At 49.4% G+C, this 22758-nt stretch overlaps 1 protein-coding gene across 11 annotated transcripts in view; it reads right to left on the bottom strand.

Annotated features, from left to right (window-relative positions):
• Nucleotides 1-2743: 2743 nt before the first annotated feature.
• The window catches only part of Tox2 (TOX high mobility group box family member 2), a 127467-nt gene continuing 107452 nt past the window's right edge, over nucleotides 2744-22758 (bottom strand). For 3 of the 11 annotated variants that reach the window (XM_087652369.1, XM_087652372.1, XM_087652373.1), the window contains exons 4-9: nucleotides 14456-14695; nucleotides 11194-11421; nucleotides 7490-7570; nucleotides 6351-6743; nucleotides 5448-5575; nucleotides 2744-4220 (exon numbers count right to left, since the gene is read on the bottom strand). In XM_087652369.1, coding sequence (XP_087508495.1) covers nucleotides 4184-4220; nucleotides 5448-5575; nucleotides 6351-6743; nucleotides 7490-7570; nucleotides 11194-11421; nucleotides 14456-14695 — 1107 coding nt within the window. In that variant the 3' untranslated portion in view covers nucleotides 2744-4183. The remainder of the gene's footprint in view (nucleotides 4221-5447; nucleotides 5576-6350; nucleotides 6744-7489; nucleotides 7571-11193; nucleotides 11422-14455; nucleotides 14696-22758) is intronic. The other 8 variants (XM_087652370.1, XM_087652368.1, XM_087652371.1 and 5 more) reach the window with 4 other exon arrangements.

Raw genomic sequence — 22758 nt, 5'->3', positions numbered from 1 at the left:
TCTCCTGCTGGGGTCTCCTCCAGGCTGTGAGGAAGGGTAAACAGAGGGCCTTGAGCAGGAGACTGGCTCTGGGAAAGGAGAGGAGGAGACCCTTGGAGTTGTGGGGGGTGAGGGGCTTGCAGCAGTTCAAGGGGTTCTTAAGGACAGGCTATGGCTCTAAGGTCTAAGCCATAGACTGGGACTGGCAGTGGAAGGTGTTGTAGCTGAGGGAGTCCCTGGCTCATGCCACGGACATGAGGAGATGCAGAGCACAAAGTGGAGTCCCATGGGGTGTGGCCATGATCACCGTAGAACAGAGTGGGCTGCAATGGACACCACTCCCTGTGGTGGAGGCAGCCAGCGGGTGAGGCTTGGGCTGGGATTTGTATGTGCAGAAATAATTGTAGTGTAGACATTCTGGATGTGGCCTTACTGTGGCCATGAGCTCAGGTAGCATCCTGAGTCTGCTTCTGTAGGAACACACAGGACCTCTGGTGTAGGGTCTGGTTGACACTCCGAGTGGCTAAGTCGAGGTTTTAAGGGGAGAGAGGAATGGGGCAATAAGCCAGCAGTTAAGGGAGGACCAGGATGCTGCAATCCTGCTCAAGGTGCTGCTCAAGCCCAGTGGGGCTTCTCCATTGGCTGAGGCATTGGGTATGGGCGGTTCTGGGGATTCTTAGCTCCCTTCCCTTGCTTGGACAAGGGTGGGGACAGTTGACATTCCTGAGCTGGGGAGGGATGTTTCCAATAAAGACCACCTTGGGAACATCAACAATACCCACTCTATTTTGTGCTACTTGCCTGCCCTCCCCGCCATATCCCTGCCTCTAAGATTTATTTATTATGTTGGAATCGAAGGCCCCAAGGTCATAGAATGTAGGGTTTGTGGAAGACCATTAGGTCTAGAGATGAAGTCCTCATTGTTGGGATTTGTACCTTAACAAACCCAAAATGGTTGGCTGGACCTTTTCCATGTAAGGCCACGGAACAGGTGTCTGTGACTGGGAAGTTGGCCTTCCCCAGTATCTTGGCCTTACCAGCTTCCATAGCTGTGAGCAAAGATGCCTTGGGTGGTGAGCCCATCTCTGTACTCTGCTATGGTGGTTCAAATGGATGGAGACCGTCGGTACTCACCTTAGTACCCAAGAGTCATGCAAATGCTTGCAATGACCCCGAGAGCCAGGCACAACAGGGATGAGGATACACACCTTGCTGAACTCTGCTGGCCTCAGGCTGTGCTGGTTTGGGACTATCTTTGTTGGTCTAGTGGTGTCTTGTAAAAGCAGGAGTGGTTATTTACTATGGAAGCCATTACCATGGCACTCATGAGTTCTACACAGAAAGGAAACTGTAGCTTCAAGAAAGGTTTGTGCTCCACTCTGAGGGGCCGCGCTGACTGGACTGTGTGGTGGTTTATTTAGTTCGATTAGGGTTTTCCTATCTCTCCCCTCTCTCTTTCTGAGGAGAAGTACAACAAGCCCTCTGGAGAGGAAACCGCTCTCAGCAAGGCTGTACCCACTGGCATCATCTGGATGAAGGCTGTGGCCCACTGGGAGAATGAGAGCTTTTAGGATGGTGTAAATGAGGGCCTCCTCCATCTAGACCAGGGCACGCCCCTTCCTCAGACAGCCAGGTCAGACACTGGAAAACCATCCCAAGAGCTGTTCCCGTACTGTGACAGGAGCCTCCCACTCCTCCCTGCCAAGCTTCCGCTGCTCTTCCCCATAGACTTCACCCTGTGACAATTATTACCTTTCAGCCTCACCATTTAACAGCTACTAGGGAGCCTGGGTTAAGGAGTGTCTGGGCAAGGAGGCTTCCTGAAGGAAGGTACAAAACAAAACAAACAAACAAAACAACTGGTCCTGTCCCAGGGCCTCCACTGTGACTTGTTGGTGTGTATTTCTGAGGGGTGAAACTTCATGCCTAGAGCCCCAGTCATCACCGCCAGGAGCCCATGGGTCTGGCCCACTTCCGTTTTCCCCTGGGATGTTATGTTAGAGTTCACACTGTGTAGTCTTCCCTACTTTGACACTTTAACATTTTTTTTCCTTTTACATGGAACTGAGACTGGAACCTAGGACATTTGTTACGCTAGACAAACTCTCTACACCGAGATATATCACCAGCATCACAGTGAAATCATACGAGATCCGACTGTGCGTATTAAAACACCAGCGTTTTCCAGGACGTACTGACATCTGGGGATCCTCTCTAGTCCCTGGGATTCTATCAATGTTTTCCTGTGGCTGGAGAGCCCGACGTTGGCTCTCCCACGTACCTTCACACTGTTGGTTATGACAGCCTCTATCCCTTTAACACAGATTTACTGAGCATTTACTCTGTGCCACAAAATAAAAGAGTTTTTTAATATCCTTCTGTCCACACCATAGCTAAGGTCAGGCATGCATTTTCGCCCCATAAATACACTCTCGTGCTGGTGAAGTGACTGGCAGGACTTTGCTCTGAGTCTCCCCTCAGGAGATAGGCTAACCTGGTGAAGCCACCGCCCCATGTCCCTTCAGGAGTCCAGGCCTGGCTTCTATGCAGGGCCAATCTTACAGCCATGGAATGAAACCAACTTGGTCATGGAGTTTGATAACACATAATATGTTCTTGAATTCTATTTGAAAAACTTTATGGCAAGTTTTTGTATCTATGTCACCAGGGACAATGGTATACCACGTCCTTTATTTGTTATTTCCTTATCTGGCATTGGAAATGGGTAATCAGGCCTGGGTGAGGAAGTGCAGGGAGACACAGGTTGCTTGCCACTTTTCAGAAGTTTTATTACAAAGAGGTCTTAGCGAAGCACTGGGGCACCAGGACAGACATTGTAGGGGCCAGGAGACAGCTGCGAACAACAAGAACCAAAGCCTAAACCAAACCCAAACCCCGAACCACACACATGTTAAGGAGAAACCACAATGCTGTTCTCAATTTTTCTTCATAAATAGATAACCAAAATCATCACTGACAATTTTAAATAGGTGGATATATGAGTAAAACAGAAACGAAAAAGAGAAAGAAGAGCAGGAAGAGGAAGAAGAAGAGGGAAAAGATAAAGGGAAGAAGAGGAAGATGGGAAAGAGGAAGTGAAAGAAGGGGAAGAGGAAGAAGAGGAAGAAAAGGAAGAAGAGGAAGGAGAGGAAGGAGAGGAAGATTGGGAAAAGAAAAAGGAAGAAGGAAAAGAGGAAGAAGGAGAGAAAGATGAGGAAGAGGAAGAAGAGGAAAGAGGAAGAAGAGGAAGAGAAAGATGGGGAAAAGGAAAAGGAAGAAGGGGAAGAGGAAGAAGAGGAGGAAGAGGAGGAGGAGGAAGAAGAGGAAAGAGAGGAAGAAGAGGAAGAGAAAGATGGGGAAAGGAAAAGGAAGAAGGGGAAGAGAAGAGAAAGATGGGGAAAAGGAAAAGGAAGAAGGGGAAGAGGAAGAAGAAGGAGAAGAAGAAGAAGAAGAGGAAGAGGAGGAGGAAGAGGAGGAGGAGGAGGAGGAAGAGGAGGAGGAGGAGGAGGAGGAGGAGGAGGAGGAGGAGGAGGAGGAGGAGGAGGAATGCCCCTCGGTGTGGCTTAAAAGTTCCCATTCTCTCTCTGTGTGCAGATTAGAATCAGTTTGACAGTTGCTTGTGCACATGTCTCCCTTAAGATAAAACTTAAAAAAACAATGGGCCAAAGGTATTATAAAAGTTTTTTTAACCTTAAAGGAAAGTTTCCTTCTCCCCACAGAATAATCTTACAGATGTCTTCAGCACAGTTCTAAAACAGTGAACTACTTACACGGAACCCACAGCATGAGTTTCAGCATCTTTGTGTACACTGAGAGCACACCTGTGGCTGGCCCAGCATCAGGGGTGGGTGTCTGTTGCTAAGCAACCTCGAAGGGGGCAGCCTGGTGAGCTTGGGCTGGGGCCGGAAGTCCAGACGCAGGGGACTGTGTGCAGGCCAAGGAGCGGGATCCACAGCTACCCTGGAGCAAGCAGGTCAGCGGGCAGAAGGTTCCTGCAGGTTCTTTGGGCTGGTGGTGGGCGGTGGGCTGCTTCTGCAGAGTCTGGTGGGAGGTCGAGGGAGAGACTCAGCCCTGGGGCATAGGTGTGTCACTGCTCTCGCTGGCCGGTCACCCTGCCTGCTGCCATGGCCTCTTTCCTGTGGTCAGCCCTTCCTGCTCGGAGCAGTGCCCTCCGGAGAGCCTCAGGGAGGGAGGGGAGGCGGGATTAGGTGAGGTAGAGCGATTTATCCCTGGGGAGCAGGCTGCAGGAGAGAGTAGGGGCTGTCAGCTACTGGAGCCCACCCTGGTCCTGTGTCCCTCGCTCTAATTAGCTCTCTTCTAAAGTTGAAGGTGGGAGTCCCATTAAGCCGAAACAAACACCCATCTTGGCTTTCCACTAGGGACCATCTAGTTTTTAAATTTGCATAATGTCTTTTGTGTTATTTTGGGGACAGAAATGTATGTATCTCGGGCTGGCCTTGAACTTTCAGTGTAGTTGAGGATGACCTAGAACTTCTGATTCTCCTGCTTACATCCCACCCTCCAGCCCAGGTCCTGGGATTCTAGGTATGTATCACCATACCAGGTTTAGGTGGTGCTGGGGAGTCAAACCCAGGGCTTCAAGCATTCTAGGCAAGCACTCTCCCAAGTGAGATCCATCCCAGAACCCCCACCCTCTCTGCTTTTAATCACAGCATCATCATTTGTACATGTTAAACAATTACAGCCACCCTTCTGTCTTTAGAATACAGCCACAGGGCTAGCCAGCTATGGTGACACCTACCTGCAGGAGGATGAGGCAGGAGGATCATGGGTTCAAAGCTAGCCTGGGCTACATAGGAAGGAAGACTACACCTTTAACAGGAAAAACTAGTTCATAGTTTTAAGAAAAACTAGAATAGGTTCTTGTGGATCAAACGTCCTCACTGGGGGAAGAAGGGCCTTAGGACGTTCACATATAACATACCTATTCCTCCTGGGCCCCTGACTCTTGGGAAGGGGAAGGATTGGAGGACAGCCTGTGCCTGCTTGGTTCTGAAGGGAACCACTGCCTACCCGAGTCTGTGCACCTACAGAGGCTTGCCCTAGAAGGTACGAGGTAGAAGCAAGAGCAGGGCGTGTGCAGTGCTAGGCTAGCAGGCTGGGCAAAGTGAGGAGCCCATGCTGAAAGGCTGGTGGCCAGGGATGGGGGACACTGCCCGGTGATGGAGGTGGATACCACATGCTACATACTCACGCCCCACTCTCTATAGGAGAAAAGGCCCGAACCAAGGCCAGCCTCAGTTTCCCAAATGGCCTCTTGGCCGCACCCTCCCACCCCCAGGGACTTGCTTTGCTCTGTGTTGTTCCTTGTACTCTTAAGTATCCACAGGATGGCTGACAGTGACTATTCCACATCCCACCTCCCACCCCCAGGGTCTCCCTGTCCTCCTGGCCACTCCTACCCCTTATCGGGAATGGACAGCGAAGGGGGTCTGGGGAGGACTGACCTGCAGGTGCCGAGGCCGCGCTCCCCACTGGGGTAACTCCCATCCCAGTCCCCGCTGCTGGAAGGGTTGGATGGGCCAGGTGAGCGGGAGCCAGAGCCACTGGGGAAGTCAGAGATGTGTGGAAAGTCCTACAGGGGAAGGAGGGGGTGGTGAGCAGAGGGGAGAGGAGGGGAGGCCTCTCTGGCAGCTGGCACGGGTCGGGTCGTTGTGTGTCTGAGGGTGCCTACACTTCAGAGACATTTCCTAGGCCCACACAGAATGGCCACTCTGCCTCCTCCTGCTTCTCCCTGGTAGAGCATCTTTGGGGTGATTCAATCTGAGCTGACTGTGTGGCTCAGTGATGGGGTATCTGCCTAGCACAGCATGTGTGAGCCTCTGGGGTCCACCCCTAGCATGACAAAGGGGAAAAAAAATAAAGACTGAAAACGAAAATTCGACCCCTGTTTTAGCTGAGTCAGGGGGTGACTTCGTCTTTGGGTTCTTTCTTTTACTGGGCCTCAGTTTCCCAATCTGTAAAACGGAGTCACAGGGTTGCATGCATGCCTTAGAACCATTTGTGGAACTATCCCTGGAGGCTAGGCCTTTGGAGATTGATAGGAATTAGGAAATCTGGCAGAGGTCGCTGTAGTGTCAGTGCCTTGGGCTGAGAAGTTTAAGTACGAGGCTAAGAGAAGGTTCTGGAAAAAGGCTTAGCTGGCAACTAGTCAACTTCATGAGAGAGCCAGTGTCTCTCCAGGTAGGTGTTTTAGACCCATTTCAGAGGACTGAAAACTGAGTCTCGGAGAGGTACAGTGCCATGGCTGAGGTTGCACAGTTGATGAGTGACCTGGCCCTTATATGAGCTCCCCAGCTGCCTTCCCTTTTGGTGAGAGTCACAGGAAGCTGTCGCTTGGTCCTGCTTACCTGTGGCCCTGGAGGCGAGGGGCTCATCGCCAGCTGCACCTGGAGTGCCATGGGGGCAGGCAGGACAGGAGGCTGCGGGGCTGGGGACATGCTGAGAGGCGGGCTGAGGAGGGTACCCTGCGCGTGGGGTGGCAGTGGCAGCTGCTGGTGCAAGGAGGGGCTGAGAGGGAAGGAGGGTGGTGGTGGGGAGGTGCTGAGGCCTGGCAGCAGGGCCTTGGAGCCCAGCGTTCTGGCGAGGCTGGCAGGAGAGGCTGCGCTGCGGAAAGCCTGCAGGTCGGAGGGCGTCAGGAAGGAAGCCAGGCCGGGCATGGCGTACATGGGCTGCTTGGGTGGAAGCATTTTGGCTGGTGGGTTTGCCTGAGCGTTCTTGGCCTCGCCTTGGTCCGGGGGGCTCTGGAGGAAGATGGAAGCCGGGGACAAACCAGGGATAAGTTAGAACCAGGACTCTCCAATCATTGGGTCTGCAGCCTGTGAGGCCTCTGGGTGGTTCAATGTCACGTTAAGGGACAGGATGTAAACTAATGCGCTGTAACTATGCAGGGAACTTCAGACAGTTGCCACTCTGCACCCACCCCACCATTACCCTCACGTGGGCTCCGTTCCATTGTACCCATGTCACTGTTCTCACCCTGGCATCAAGACCAACGCCGGCAAAGAGTCGTGCTCTGTTATGGGTGCTCGCTCCCACCCTCCCAGACAGTTCCCTCCACATTGTAAGCACCCTTTACAGCCCCACCGGGGTGTTATTTCCCTGTGGCAACCTCCAGGAAAATACTCTGCCTCCTTTTGGACCACAGACCTTGCCTCTGTGCTTCTGGTGTGAACAGAGAGAGGCAGTGGGCGTGGTCAGGAGTTAAGACAGCAAAGCTGGGTCTGATCCTATAACAGCCACTCAAATGGCCAATCCCACACCCACTGCTGAGGCCCCTGCGTGCTAGCCCTTCCTGCTGGAAAGGAAGTAAAAAAATGAACTACACATAAAGCCTGCCGCACTGGAGGCGCTCCCAAGGTGTTTGACCCACAGGTACCACTGGTCGCCTCTGAGGTCTGTGGTACCCATTGTTCCTAGTAGTCCCGGCCTTCACCCTATCCCTCCAGTGGCTCACTCTCATCGGGGCCTTGCCCGGGGATTGTGTTACCTTGGACACGAGGCTAGCTCTGTAGGCCGCCAAGGCTTTCAGGTACTCCTTCTTGGCAGCTTCGGTCTTCCTCTTATACGCCTGAAAGATCCGAGACATGGGCAACTCTGGAGAAAATGTCACAGAGGAGCCTCAGCGCAGAGGCTGGGATGACAAGCAGGGGTTCTGGAGCCGTGCATGGATGAAGGTGGTGGGGTCAGAGGCTGGATCAGTCGCCCACTGGCCCCCTCTCTTTTGAGTCTCGCATGGGGAGTATAGAGGACAGGTCACACTCTAGTTCCTCAGCATGGTGTTACGAGTCACCCAGAAGCCCCATTTGTATTCTGACATGAACCCCACTCCTACTCATACCTACTGCGATTGCTCCTCTTAGCATTAGACCTAGATTTGGTGACCACAGGAATGGCCCTAGTGTGTTTCATGGTCCCTCTGTGAGTGCCTTAGAAATAGAATTCTACCACAATGACTTGGGGCTCAGCCTTGAGACCATTTGGCCAGTTGCATGAGACTAAATTGATGTGGGAGACTTGAAAAGTGCTTAGACTCTGGAATGGCTCCTTGGCTGCTCTGGGAACTAGCCTGGGGTGGTGGGTTGAATAAGAATGGCTTCCATAGGCTCATATACTTGAATGCATAGTCGCCAGGGAGTGACACTGTTTGAGAAGGATTGAAAGGTGTGGCCATGGTGGAATGAGTGTGGCTTTGGTAGAAAGAGTGTGTCACTTTGAGGTTTCCAAAGCCCATGCCAGGCCCAAGATAGCTGTCTCTGTCTCTCTGTCTTTTTGCCTCTCTCTGTCTCTATTTCTCTGTCTGTCTCTCCTTGTCTCTGTCTCTCTGTTTCTCTTTGCCTCTGTATCTATCTGTCTCTCTCTGTCCTCCTTTCCCTCTCCCTCCCTATCCCCTTGCCCCTCCCCCTTCTCTGTCTCTCCTCCCTCCCCACTTGCAGATCAGGATGTAGCTCTCAGTTCCTTCTCCAGCACCCTGCCTGTCTGCCTGCCTGCCTGCCCCCATGCTCTCTGCCATGATGATAACAGACTAAGCCTCTGAAACTGTAAGCAAGCACTCAAATATTTTTCTTTGTAGGAGTTGCCTTGGTCACGGTGCCTTTTCACAGCAACAAAACAGTGACTAAGATACGAGGTGACTAAGATACGGGGCTAGCCTGTGGGATCATGAGACACTCAAGACCCAGACATCCACCATCTCGAAGAGTTGCCCTTGTGTTGCAGCTGATAGCAGAAGCATAGACAGCTCTCATCAAGGGCAGCAGATGAACCACCATGGTGAGCCCAGCACAAGCCACAGCACGAGAAAATGACAAAGGTCTCAGAGTGGAAGCTGGCAGTGTCCCCAGCTCTTCCCACTGCAGCAGAAGCACACACACCATCCAAGACCAACGGCAAAGTCCCAGACGGAGACTAAGATCCTGATCTGTCACAGGACTAAGACCAGAAATTTGGGAGGATCATTCTCCCCTGGAACAGCTCCCAACCAATGGCTAACAAAGCTAGAAGTCATCCAGCACCCGTGTAGCTCAGATGGGTTGTCAAAGACAAGGTCTGTGTTGGCTCCAGAGTTCCTATCACCCACAGTGGGAATTCTCTGACAGCGTCTTCTGCCTTCTGCTGTCCCGTGTTCCACTTTTTTCTAGCAGGTCTTAGACTATCTCTTAAACCACCTGCCCTAGACGGGTCCACCAAATCTCTACCCAGCTAGGGTAAAGAATGCACCTCACTCACATCCACGATCCGTGTCTCTGGTCCCAGCTGGTTACTGTTCTGTGCTGCCCACACCCGTGGACAGCATCTCCACTCCCCACACAAAGTCAGAATCCCCACGTTCCAATCTGCCTGTTCCCAGTCTCTGGTTTCTCCTGTCAGGTTTGGACCTGCCATGTTACCCTCTTTCCCTCCCTGCCTGCAACTGAACTGGCGCCCTCTGTGCAAAACTTCAGTGGTTCCCTCTGCTGGCATGGTGAGCACTTCACTCCTGTCCTCAAAAGCCTGCTTGGCCCCTGTCCACCTCTCTAGCTCTGTCACACTGTGTGAGGCCTCACCATCAGTGTTCGGTTCCCCTGAAGTCCCACTATCAAGTGCTTGTCACTCCCTTCAGAACTTAGTCTGCAGGTAGCCTCCAGCACAAGGCTCTGCTCCTGCGGAGCTCAGCCTTAGGTCTCACCATGGAGACTTAAAGGAGCCCATTCCAGAGCTGTGTCCTTTCCTCTCCTTTTGCCCCCTCTCATAGTTTGAATAGGTTTGGCTCCCAGAGACTCATGCATTTGAATGCTTGCACCACAGGGAGTGGTACTATTAGGAGGTGTGGCCTTATTGGAGGAGGTGTGGCCTTGTTAGAGAAAGTGTATCACATCAACATCAGGGCTTTGAGGTCTTAAATGCTCAAGCTACAGTATGAAAAAAATCCAGTCTCTTCCTGAATGTCTTCCGATCATGAGGTAGAACTCTCAGCTCCTCCTGCACCATGTCTGTCTGCACACTGCCATGCTTCCCACCATGATGACTGAACCACTAAAACTGTAAGCCAGCCCCAATTAAATGTTTGCCTTCATAAGAGTTGCCTTGGTCATGGTGTCTATTCACAGAAATAAAACCCTAACTAAGACACCCCCATGCATCCCCATGACCCACATTTACCCATCTGCTTATTGGGCTTCTAGCTCTTATCCCAGCATCCCAGTGGACTTTCCCAGTTCCACAGGTCTGAACAAATCCTGATGCTACTCTTACAGAGGGTACCTTAGTGAGTTACTTAGCCTCTTGTTGCCTCCCTCTCTTCCTATCCAAAGAGGCAATGGATGCTGTACTGGCTGGTTTTGTGGTTATGTCAACTTGACACATGCTGGAGTTATCACAGAGAAAGGAACCTCCCTTGAGGAAATGCCTCCATGAGATCCAGCTGTAAGGCATTTTCTCAGTTAGTGATCAAGGGTGGGAGGGTCCATGGTGGGTGGTGCCATCCCTGGGCTGGTGGTCCTGGGTTCTATAAGAAAGCAAGCTGAGCAAGCCAGGGGAAGCAATTTAGTAAGCAGCACCCTCCATGGCCTCTGCATCAGCTCCTGCCTCCAAGTTCCTGTCCTGTGTGAGTTCCAGTCCTGACTTCCTTTGGTGATGAACAGCAGTGTGGAAGTGTAAGCTGAATAAACCCTTTCCTCCCCAACTTGCTTCTTGGTCATGATGTTTTGTGCTGGAATAGAAACCCTGACTAAGATAGATGGTGACCCTCTGGAGTGTTGTAAGGATGAAATGAGGAGATAGAGAGAGGGATCTTCATGGTGCTTAGTCTAGGCATGCTCTAAGCATGGCAGTCAGTAGACAGGGAAGCAAGGTCTCCACGTGGTCAGTCTGGGGTGAGTAGCTGGTAATGTATTTCCCACTGCATGAGCTAGCTCTGCTCCCTGCCACCTGGAGGCCTTCAGAGGTCACACGGCCAGAAAGGTCAGAGTTGACAGGCCCGCTGAGTGTGGATGGAGATGCTCCCTGCTTTATGGATGGAAAAGCAGGGGCCCAGTGAAGGCAGTACTGGAAGTCATCATGGATGGAAGGAACTCTGTCTCCTAGTTTACAGACAAGCAAACAAAGCAGAGAGCTCCCTGCAGAAGCCTCTAGTCCCAGAGGCTGAGTCTGACATTACACCCTTAGTTCCAGGGCCCAAAGTCAGGGAAAATTCAGAAGAGGACCAAGGCTCACCTGTTTCTGCTCTTCTCCCAGGCTGTCCCACATGGAGGCCACAATTTTGGAAACATCCCCAAAGGTGGCACTGGGGTTCTGCCCCTTGATGGCAGCCTGAGTGTCTCTGAAGAAGAGAGCGTAGGCCGACACTGGCTTCTGTGGCTCATTGGGATCCTTCTTCTTCTTCTTCTTTGGATTTTTGGCCTTTTTGCCTGGGTCTGTTGAGGGTCTCTTCTCTCCTGAAATCTGCCAGATGAAAGGAGCCAGTAAACCACAGAAACCAAGTGCCTCCTGGCTAATGTGAGCCTAGCTAACCTTGGGCCCAACTAGGCTTCCTCAGTGGCTACCTCAGACCAGCCCTGTTCTCTCTCAAGCAGCGACAGGGCTGACCCACCAGGGGTTCATACCTAGGCAGCTTGGATCACACTGTCATGCACTTGGAGGAGGGTGGCAACAGACACACACAGACAGATGTGTGTGAACACATGAACACAGACAACAGACAGACAGGTGCATGCGTATACACATGTTGAAGGAAATAGATGCAGGCACATAGATGGAGAGATAGAAGGAGACAGACACAAAGAACAACACAGAGACTCAGATCTCAGAGTCAGAGGGACCCAGAGGTATACAGGGACAGACAGATGGACGGACAGACAGACAGATGCTCATGCACACTGGGTGGCAGCCTGAGGTGTATGTTTAACTCTTTAGGGAGGACCCACATGTATGTCCATTCAGAGATTTTTGACAGTCTCTGAAGACCACTGAGCTAAGAACACTAACTTGCCAGTGAGGCCAGCCAGTACCCTGAACAGCAATGAAAGCAGTACCCTTAAATCTTTTTTCTGTTTTTCTAGCACGTTAACATCTGTCTCAGACTTTCAAAGTCTCTTGATCAACAATGAATAATAAAGCCAACAGAGGCCCAAAGGCAGGCATCGTGGTGCATGCCAGCAATTACTGTACTTGGGAAGCTGAGGCAGGAGGATTGAGAGATTAAGGCCCTGTTTTACAAAATGAAAATGAAAAATCAAGGGTCCATGCTCTGAGACAATGAAGTGGTCTTATGTGCACAGGATGAACCTTTTGCAAGAATAAGAAGGTCCAGCCGCTGGTGGCCTGTTTCCAGGGTCTAACTCCATGGTTTTTCTTCCCTATCATGATCATAAACAATATCCAACTAATGTCTCTGATTACAAAGAGAAGGCCACCTTCACTGCACTTCAGCTCAGACTCTAGACCATGGCTCTACCCTTGGGACGCTCTGATGCTGGGAAGGGACAAGGGTAACATGGCTGCCATCTTGTCAGAGGACCTACCTGAACAAACTCTCCATCTGTGCTCTCAGACACACTTGGCTTAGGGTTTCCAGGGTGTGTAGTAGTTGGGATGCTTCTCACAGAGCCCAGACATTGTCTGTGGGGCTCTTAGGCTAACCAGGTACTGACACCTTTGAACCAGGGTCTGGATCCCACGGGGGAAGTCTGTGCTTCTGTGAGAAGGCAGCATGGCCAACTGATGGCAGGTCCTGGACTAGTAGACAAACTCAGACATCATGTCTGAGAGGCAGGGAAACTGGCAGGGCCTGTGGCAATGCTGGCTGTGTTCCAAGTGACCCTGGGGGATTATCCTGGCTTTCATCCCATCAGTCCTTGGTGAGGACATGGCAAGGTAAAGACTGAAAATAGATCAGTGTGCATGCACGTGTGTGAGAGAGTGCATGCACGGTGTGGAAGACAGCAGTTCATTGCAAGTATAACTGCTAGGGTACTGTCTACTCTTTTTCTCTTTCCTTCCTTTCTTTTTTAAAAAAAGATTTATGGGGTTGGGGATTTAGCTCAGTGGTAGAGTGCTTGCCTAGCAAGCACAAGGCCCTGGGTTCGGTCCCCAGCTCCGAAAAAAAGAAAAAAAAAGATTTATTTATTTTTATTTATATATAAGTACACTGTAGCTATCTTCAGACACACCAGAAGAGGGCATCGGATCCCATTATGTGGTTTTGAGCCTCCATGTGGTTGCTGGGATTTGAACTCAGGACCTCTGGAAGAGCAGTCAGTGCTCTAACCACTAAGCCAACTCTCCAGCCATCCCACCCTCCCTCCCTCCCTTCCTTCCTTCCTTCCTTCCTTCCTTCCTTCCTTCCTTCCTTCCTTCCTTCCTCCCTTTCTTTCTTTCTTTCTCTCTTTCTTTCTTTCTTAGGCCTGAAGGCTCCCAGTCAGCTAGGCTGGCTGACTAGTAAGCCACAGAGATCCTGCTGCCTTTGCCTCCCCAGTGCTAAGACTCAGGCCCTCTCACTTGCCTAGCAAGCACCCTACCATCCCCTGTTCTGAAGGCAGAAGGTTTAGTTGGTAGAGTAGAGACTGTCGGATATGGCGCGGCAGTGGTCAAGACTGCACCACAAAGCTTCACTGCAGCCACCTTGGTATGTGTTCTGTACGTGGGGCACTGATATGGTAATTAACTCCTCCATGCCTCAGTTTCCCTATCTGTCAAATGGAGATGGTGCCATGTAGGAGTGTTACAGAGACTAGACGAATGAATATTATAAAAGTGTCTGGTCTGTGGGTTATATACAAATTCTAGGAATGGGGGGGGGGTGAGGCAGGATCTTACATAGCCCAAGCTAAGTAGCTAAAAATACCCCTAGAGTTAGTGATGTCTTTTAACTTCTGACCCCTTGCTCCTGCTTCCTAGGTGTTGAGACTGCAGGTGTGCATTACCACATCTAGCTATGTGGTGTGGGATTGAACCTAGAGCTTGGCGTATGCTAGGAGAACACCCTGCCAATTCAGAGGTATCTCCAGACCTTAGAGGTGTTTGTTAACTAAAAAGGAAATCAGAGACCATCCCTGTGGATGCAGGCGTAGTTGGCAATAGAGCACTTGCCTAGCACAAGCAAGGACTTAGGTTAAGTCTCCAGAATATGTAGAAACAAAGGTAGGCAACATAGGGGAGAGGAAGAGAAGGAGGGAGGAAAGAAGAAGTGAGGGAGAGGGGAAGGGCAGTTACCCCCACTTGGTCTATGCTGGGGGCCAAGGATGAGAAGCACACAGAACCCTGTCCCTCTTCAGGGCTCTATCATGCATGAAGGAGTGGGGGGGGGGTCTTCAGTAGATTGATCAGCCACAGCCTGATGTCCCAAGAGCTCAGGGGCCATCCCTCTGACCAGAGATCAACATGGTATCCAGCCACGACTAAATGATGGCCGTGACTTGCCTCAGCCCCTTCTTCACCAGGGAGGCACCTGGAAGCCACACTCTCCCACATCACGCACCTTGAAATGGGCATCTGACTCCTCCTCCTGGGTGGAGCTGGATGGAGACGGGGTTGCTGACTTGCTCCCTGGGGGTGATGGGGAGCTGTGGGCAATGCCACTCCGGAGGCCCATCTGGGAGATGAGCTGGGATTGACTGAGGGCACTCATGTGGCTGGCCAGCATCGCAGGGCGGCCCAGCAGGGGCCCTGGCCGGCCTGAGTCATAGGCAGCTACCTCCGAGTGGACCATTTCCTGGATCTGAGAGAGGACAAGATGATTGTGTTAGAAGGCTCTGCCTTGACAAACGTCACACCTGCCTCTCAGGAAGGGACATCTGGGTGAGAGGTGGCAAGTGGTCATTTCCATGCTGGGCTGTGCCTCCTACCAGGACCCCCATAGGGGAATTTCTAGTCTCCCCTGACTTAAACCTGCAAAGCTCCTAGGGCCCCTTGGCAGTTTGCTGTTCCATTGGCCTCTGCCCTGGGCGGTGGGTGGTCCGCATGCCGCCTGTACAGGAGCTTGGTGGAGCTGTGAATGGATCATCTCATGGTGCAGACTCCACGGTGAACACAGCTCGGCCTTGTTTTTTTTTTTTTTCGGAGCTGGGGACCGAACCCAGGGCCTTGCGCTTCCTAGGCAAGCGCTCTACCACTGAGCTAAATCCCCAAACCCCTCGGCCTTGTTTACTGTGCAACAATGAGCAGCAAAGAACACAGGTGCAGGGAGAACACTTTTGAATCCTTGCCCTGTCCCTTGCCAGGTGCCCGACTCTGGTCATGTTTGACCTCTCTGGGCCTCAATTTCTTCATCCATAGTCTGTGAAATAAAACTCCTTCCACGATTAAGGACCAAATCTACCTAAGCATAAAGTAAGTCTTACGTCATCTATTCCATGCAATGAATGAACCAATCTCTTGCTGGCATTTAGCAGACTTCCCCTATACATCAGTTACTTTGTTACTGACTTTGTTCCTCTTCGCCACCCCCCGCCCCTGTGGTTATTTTTGGATACAAGAAAACTAACCGTTTTCCACACGGGAGCATTCTCACACGGAATTAGAACAGTGTGAACTTGTGACCCAAACACAGTATAAATGCACGTTTCATTGAGGCCTCTGTGAACATTCTTAGAATTATTTTTATTCCCTTAGCATTTATTACTTGCTCTGTCTGATTTCCAATGGTAAAGGCCTGCATGGCCTCAGCCTTTTCTTCATTAAGCATCAAATAGACTTTTTACTTTAAAGGGTTTTAAGACTTCTCTTTAGAAGAGTCAGCTCTCGCTAGACATGGCAGCCCGTGCTCGTAATCCCAGAACAGCCTAAGCAACTGGTGAGATTCTGTCACAAACAAACGAGCCCTCAAATCGATCGCTTCTCTGCTCTCTACAATTTAATATCAAATTCCATCTTCATTAACCCCTCCTCCTGCTTGTAAAGATTATTGTTGATTCTCCCTCAATTTTGAATTATATTTCAGAATTCACTTATTTCCCTTGTTTTATGATTAATAATGTTTAGGGGCCGGAGAACTGACTCACTGGGTAGAGCTCATGTTGTGTGAGCATTAGGACCACTGTTCAGATCCCTAGCATGCATGTAAAAGGGGCACCTAGTAGGACCACTGTTCAGATCTCTAGCATGCATGTAAAAGGGGCACTTAGTAGGACCACTGTTCAGATCCCTAGCATGCATGTAAAAGGGGCACTTAGTAGGACCACTGTTCAGATCCCTAGCATGCATGTAAAAGGGGCACCTAGGTGCTCATCCTCCCCTTGTATCCTGGCATTGGGGCTGGGAGGCAGGAGGTCAGGGGAGGGTTTCAGGGAAGGAGAAAATGGAGAGAGTTGAGTCCTGGGATCTTGACTAGAACTGCAAGGTTGAGGGTCAGAGAGAGACTCTATCTTAAAAAACCTAGAGCGGGGCCAGGACTAGGGAGATAAGCCCAGGAGTGAAGAGTTCGTGTAAATGCCAGGTAGGAGTGGTGGCCGGCTGTAATTCCGGCCTTGAAGAGAGAGGTGGAATCTTCAGAGCCAGCTGGCTGGCAAGATGACCACATCTGTGAGCTCTGGGCTCGATTGAGAGACCTTTCCTCAATGGATAAAGGGGAATAAAGCAGGAAGGAGGGAGGATAACTCCTGCCATCAAATTCAGACCTCACATGAACACGTGCACACTCACACATAAGTGACCACATACATACATGTAAACGTGTGTGCGTGCGCGTGCGTGTGTACACAGGTGCACTGCCCCCACAAATGGACAAAACAAAAATGATGAGAACTGAAAAGGAGAGATCTGCTGCTGACCTCTGACCTCTGCCACTCACTATGCATGGGTGCCTTCACACACACTCCCCTACAATTAAAAATAATATTTCAACGCTAAAAATTTCCCGGGTGTTTCTCCTAGATGTTTACCTTGTAAGAATTTTGATTTTTGACTTATTTTATGTGTATGGGTATTTTGCCTGCATGCATGGCTGTGCACCACTTGCGTGCCCGGTGTCCTCAGAGGCCAGAAGAAGGCATCAGATTCTCTGGGACTGGAGTCGTGGATGGTCTCGAGCCACCATGTGAGAGCTGGGAGCTGAACACAGCTTAACTGTGGAGTCCTCTCTGCAGCCCCCAAGGATATTCTGTAAGCCTTGTTCCTGATCTCTCTTGTACGTAGGTATTTCACTCTTTGACTTTTTTCCTTTGACAAAAGAGTTTTAAAGAGGACTCCAGTGATTTTGAAGCAGCTAATTTTGAGTCTCTTTGCTTCGTCTTGAATTTCTAGTCACAGAAACGGTGAAAGTCCGTCCATGCTGTGTGCCGTTGGTACTTCTGAGAATTTGTTAAGGCTTTCTTTGGAACCCAAATATCATCACATCTTTACCTGTTCCAAAGCCCTCCCAAATGCGCTTTGGCGGGCTGTGACCACGATGCAGTAGGGACTGCTTCCTGACTAGCCTTGGTCACATTCTTCAGATGCTCTTCTCCATTTCCGCTCTCTAACCTCTCATGAGCTTGACCAGCCATGGCTTTCAAAACTCGTGACCTTTTCATCATCTGAGAAACTTTAACATGGCTCAGGGTAGATAGTAGGATAAAACAGGCAGGTGAATCAAACTGCGAGAAACGGTGAGAGAAGTTATTTGGAAACACGTCTTCGGTACACATTAAGACGCGGGCAACTGTGCGTACACACTCTCAAAGTGGCTGTGCTTATTTACGTTGGCACGAGGAATTAAATCTTGGCTGAACTCTGGGATGCGGGATGGGGAGCATCTTTAACACTTCTCAGAGCTGATCCATATTTGGAGTCCCATAATCGTTGATGCTGAAACTCTGCCTGGCATCAGTTCATACCTCAGACTGGCAGAAGCACGCTTAGTGCCATTTCAGACACGGTTGGAAATCCTGTCCTGACCCTAAGCCAAAATTCACTGAACAACCTCTTATGAAACACTTCAGCAACTCAAATACCAAGTCAAAAAAATATCAAACACTCTTAAAAAAATAAAACAAACCCACAAAGATGTACTAAACGCTGAGGAAGATGGTGGGAAAATATTAAATCTTTGTTTTCCACAACGAAACCATGATTAAAAACATCTTTGTGGGCTGGAGAGATGGCTCAGAGGTTAAGAGCACTGACTGCTCTTCCAGAGGTCCTGAGTTCAATTCCCACCCTGCAACCACATGGTGGCTCACAACCATCTGTAATGGGATCCGATGCCCTCTTCTGGTGTGTCTGAAGACGGCTATAGAACACACAAATACATGAAGTAAATAAATCGTTTAAAAAAAAGCAAAAAAAAGAACATTTAGTATATTTAAAAAATCATCTTTGTACGTATGAACATATGGTGGGTCTGTAGGTGTGCATATATGTTTACCTATGGAGGTCAGAGGTCAACCCTTAAAGGGGGGGGGCTCAAAACCATCAAATGGAAAAAAGATAGCATTTTCAGCAAATGGTGCTGGTTCAACTGGAGGTCAACATGTAGAAGAATGCAGATCGATCCATGCTTATCACCCTGTACAAAGCTTAAGTCCAAGTGGATCAAGGACCTCCACATCAAACCAGACACACTCAAACTAATAGAAGAAAAACTAGGGAAGCATCTGGAACACATGGGCACTGGAAAAAATTTCCTAAACAAAACACCAATGGCTTACGCTCTAAGATCAAGAATCGACAAATGGGATCTCATAAAACTGCAAAGCTTCTGTAAGGCAAAGGACACTGTGGTTAGGACAAAACGGCAACCAACAGATTGGGAAAAGATCTTTACCAACCCTACAACAGATAGAGGCCTTATATCCAAAATATACAAAGAACTCAAGAAGTTAGACCGCAGGGAAACAAATAACCCTATTAAAAATGGGGTTCAGAGCTAAACAAAGAATTCACAGCTGAGGAATGCCGAATGGCTGAGAAACACCTAAAGAAATGTTCAACATCTTTAGTCATAAGGGAAATGCAAATCAAAACAACCCTGAGATTTCACCTCACACCAGTGAGAATGGCTAAGATCAAAAACTCAGGGGACAACAGATGCTGGCGAGGATGTGGAGAAAGAGGAACACTCCTCCATTGTTGGTGGGATTGCAGACTGGTAAAACCATTCTGGAAATCAGTCTGGAGGATCCTCAGAAAATTGGACATTGAACTGCCTGAGGATCCAGCTATACCTCTCTTGGGCATATACCCAAAAGATGCCCCAACATATAAAAAAGACACGTGCTCCACTATGTTCATTGCAGCCTTATTTATAATAGCCAGAAGCTGGAAAGAACCCAGATGCCCTTCAACAGAGGAATGGATACAGAAAATGTGGTACATCTACACAATGGAATATTACTCAGCTATCAAAAACAACGAGTCTATGAAATTCGTAGGCAAATGGTTGGAACTGGAAAATATCATCCTGAGTGAGGTAACCCAATCACAGAAAGACATACATGGTATGCACTCATTGATAAGTGGCTATTAGCCCAAATGCTTGAATTACCCTAGATGCCTAGAACAAATGAAACTCAAGACGGATGATCAAAATGTGAATGCTTCACTCCTTCTTTAAAAGGGGAACAAGAATACCCTTGGCAGGGAAGGGAGAGGCAAAGATTAAAACAGAGACTGAAGGAACACCCATTCAGAGTCTGCCCCGCATGTGGCCCATACATATACAGCCACCCAATTAGACAAGATTGATGAAGCAAAGAAGTGCAGACCGACAGGAGCCGTATGTAGATCGCTCCTGAGAGACACAGCCAGAATATAGCAAATACAGAGGCGAATGCCAGCAGCAAACCACTGAACTGAGAATAGGACCCCCGTTGAAGGAATCAGAGAAAGAACTGGAAGAGCTTGAAGGGGCTCGAGACCCCATATGTACAACAATGCCAAGCAACCAGAGCTTCCAGGGACTAAGCCACTACCTAAAGACTATACATGGACTGACCCTGGACTCTGACCTCATAGGTAGCAATGAATATCCTAGTAAGAGCACCAGTGGAAGGGGAAGCCCTGGGTCCTGCTAAGACTGAACCCCCAGTGAACTAGACTGGGGGGGGGAGGGCGGCAATGGGGGAGGGTTGGGAGGGGAACACCCATAAGGAAGGGGAGGGGGGAGGGGGATGTTTGCCCGGATACCGGGAAAGGGAATAACACTTGAAATGTATATAAGAAATACTCAAGTTAATAAAAAAAAATAAAATGTAAAAAAAAGGGGGGGGGCTCTTATCTGCCGAGCCATCTCTCCACCCCCCCATGCTTACTGTTATTATTTCAAGGTTTTTAAAACTTTGTGTGTATGGGTACACTACCTTTGTGTATATCTCTGCACCATGTGTGTCCAGTGCCTGTTTGGGCCAGAAAGGCATCGGAAGAAGCAGTTCTTCTGTTAAAAATTCAATCCAGCAGCTTCCCCGATCCTTCCCGGACCTGGACCTCCTGTCCCATAAGTCACTTTGTGTGTCACGGGTTGTTTTTGATGCAGCGTTTTCAAATTAAGCAATTTATCGCATGTTTGCCTTGTTTGGTACAAAACCATCCAGATCTAGGTCAAGGGTTCAGACGGGAGCCACTTCGCCAGGAGAGAACTCTGAAGGTGTCTACACCACTGGGAGCATGCCCCTGTCTCCGGGAGATATTGGCAAAGGAAGCTGCTGAACTCCTCAGTAAGTGGGAGGCTGCCTTCCATCCTTGCCCCTAAAACAAAGACTTCTGTGAGCTGAGGTTGACCAGCTCTGCTCTCCACGGGGGATGCTTTCCTTGAGGAAAATCTCAGCTACGCTCTGGGCATGTCTCTCAAAACTGATGACTGGACTCTCTTCTACTCTCAGGCTGTTCGCAAGAGAGTTTTAATGGAATGTGTCCTATTGTTATTGTGGTCGGGGAACATGAATCCTAGAATTTTGTTTGGGACAGGCCATGGCTTCTCTTAGGACAGAACCACGTTTTGCAAAAGTTTTTGTGTAAATAATGTGGGCCTGGGGTTGAGCGTATAGCTCAGGGTAGAGTGCTGGATCTGGATGCGTGAGGTCCTGGGTTCGATTCCTAGCACTGGAAAAAAAAACCGAATTGAAATAATATTCACTGTGTGTATTGAACGGACAGTTTTGACATCAGCTGTGAGACTGAGAAAACTGAGGCAAAGCCCTCCCTCCCTGCCGTGTCTCCGCCAGTTCTCCAGAGCACTGGCGTGAACGGGTTTTCTTCAGGTACGCCTGGTGAAATCGTTCAGTGCCTAGACATCCCAGAATGCTCTGTCTTCATGAAGGCTGCTCCTTACTCTTGAAAGCATCTTTTCTCTAGTGACTGTCGCTGCCTTTCCACGCTGCTCTACCTGCCGTTGTCATGGTTTCCATATGGTTTTGTTCTCATCCCGCATGGTTTCAGATGCACATCATGCAAAGAGTGAATGGGCGAATGCTGGTCCACAACCCCATTCTCAATGCATTGGGATCCTCGTTAGCACACTAATCAGAAACCCGAAATGTAGGCTTAGCAAGCTAAGTTCCTTAAAGTATGACGAAGTTTTAAGTCTCTAAGCATTGCCCCTTTCTACCTACAGTACGCACATGGCATTTCTTCTTTGTGGATTTTTTTTGTTTGTGTTTTTCTTTTAGGGTCTTACTGTACAGTCCAGGTGACTTTGAACTCCTTCTGCCCCCTCCTCAGCCTCCTGAATTATAGGTGTGCACCAGCATGCCTGCCTAGCTTTCAGGTTTTAAACAAGATATTGGAATGGTTTCCTCCAGTGCAAACTGGTTGTCTCTTGTTAAGGCGTGCTATATCTTTCTTCTCAGCTACCTGACAGCAGAAATTTTCAACCCCATATCCCTGACTTTGTAAATTATTATCTTGCTGATATTTGATAAATTAAAGGAACTTGATGATGATTGATGATGATGATGGTGGTGGTGGTGGTGGTGGTGATAGTGGTGGTGGTGGTGATGGTGATGATGATGGTGGTGATGATGATGGTGGTGATGATGATGGTGGTGATGGTGATGGTGATGATGATGTTGTAAATGTCTTATGTGGGAAACATTCAAGTCTGATCGCTGGTGAGGCAGAACGCCATCCATAAGTCAGTTAGGCCACCTGGGTATGGACTAGTGGGTGTGGACAGCAGCAAAGTACCACTCTTAGAAAGGATGGGACGTGGCACAATGTCCTGGGTTCGATCCCCAGCACCTCCTAAACTGGATTTCATGTGCTTGTCTGTTACCCCAGCACTCAGGAGGCAGTGACAGGAGGATCAGAAGCTCAAGGTCATCCTCAGCCTGGGCTAGAAGCTCTCTCAGAAACAAACCCAAACCTGAGACAAAACCACGGCATCCAATCCTTGGTAAAAGAGCACACCATTCCGAGCACCTCACAGTGCGCTCCTCCTGGAACCTGGGACTCCTCACTCTCCCACACACGAGGACACGTACACGGCAGGAAAAATTGTGAAAGACTTTGCCAAAGACAAATGAACGTCCCTCTCATGCTCTGCTGTGCGCTGTCCTCTGGACCTCTGAGTTTATCTGATTCAATCTGAATTTCCCTTCTGAATTTGACGAGGCTATTCTAATTCTGCAGCTTTGAGGGGAAAGGAGTTATTGCAACTGATTCTTTCTGAAATCATTAAAGATTGTATTGTGGTAAAATAAATAAATGTTTCTCGTAGCAATTTTCCTATTGTTGTTCCTATGTATATGCCTATACCATAGTGTGCATGTGGAGATCAAAGGACAGTTTTGTGAGGTCAGTTCTCTTTTTCAACCTTTGTGTGGGTGCTGGGGGTCAAGCTCAGGTTGCTAGGATTTCTTTACAGGTGTC

Source organism: Rattus norvegicus, chromosome 3 (genome assembly GCF_021556685.1).
Source record: "Rattus norvegicus strain SHRSP/BbbUtx chromosome 3, alternate assembly SHRSP_T2T, whole genome shotgun sequence".
NCBI lineage: Eukaryota > Metazoa > Chordata > Mammalia > Rodentia > Muridae > Rattus > Rattus norvegicus.
The sequence above is the reverse complement of the archived record's forward strand: the minus strand, read 5'-3'. Positions and strand labels throughout refer to the sequence as shown.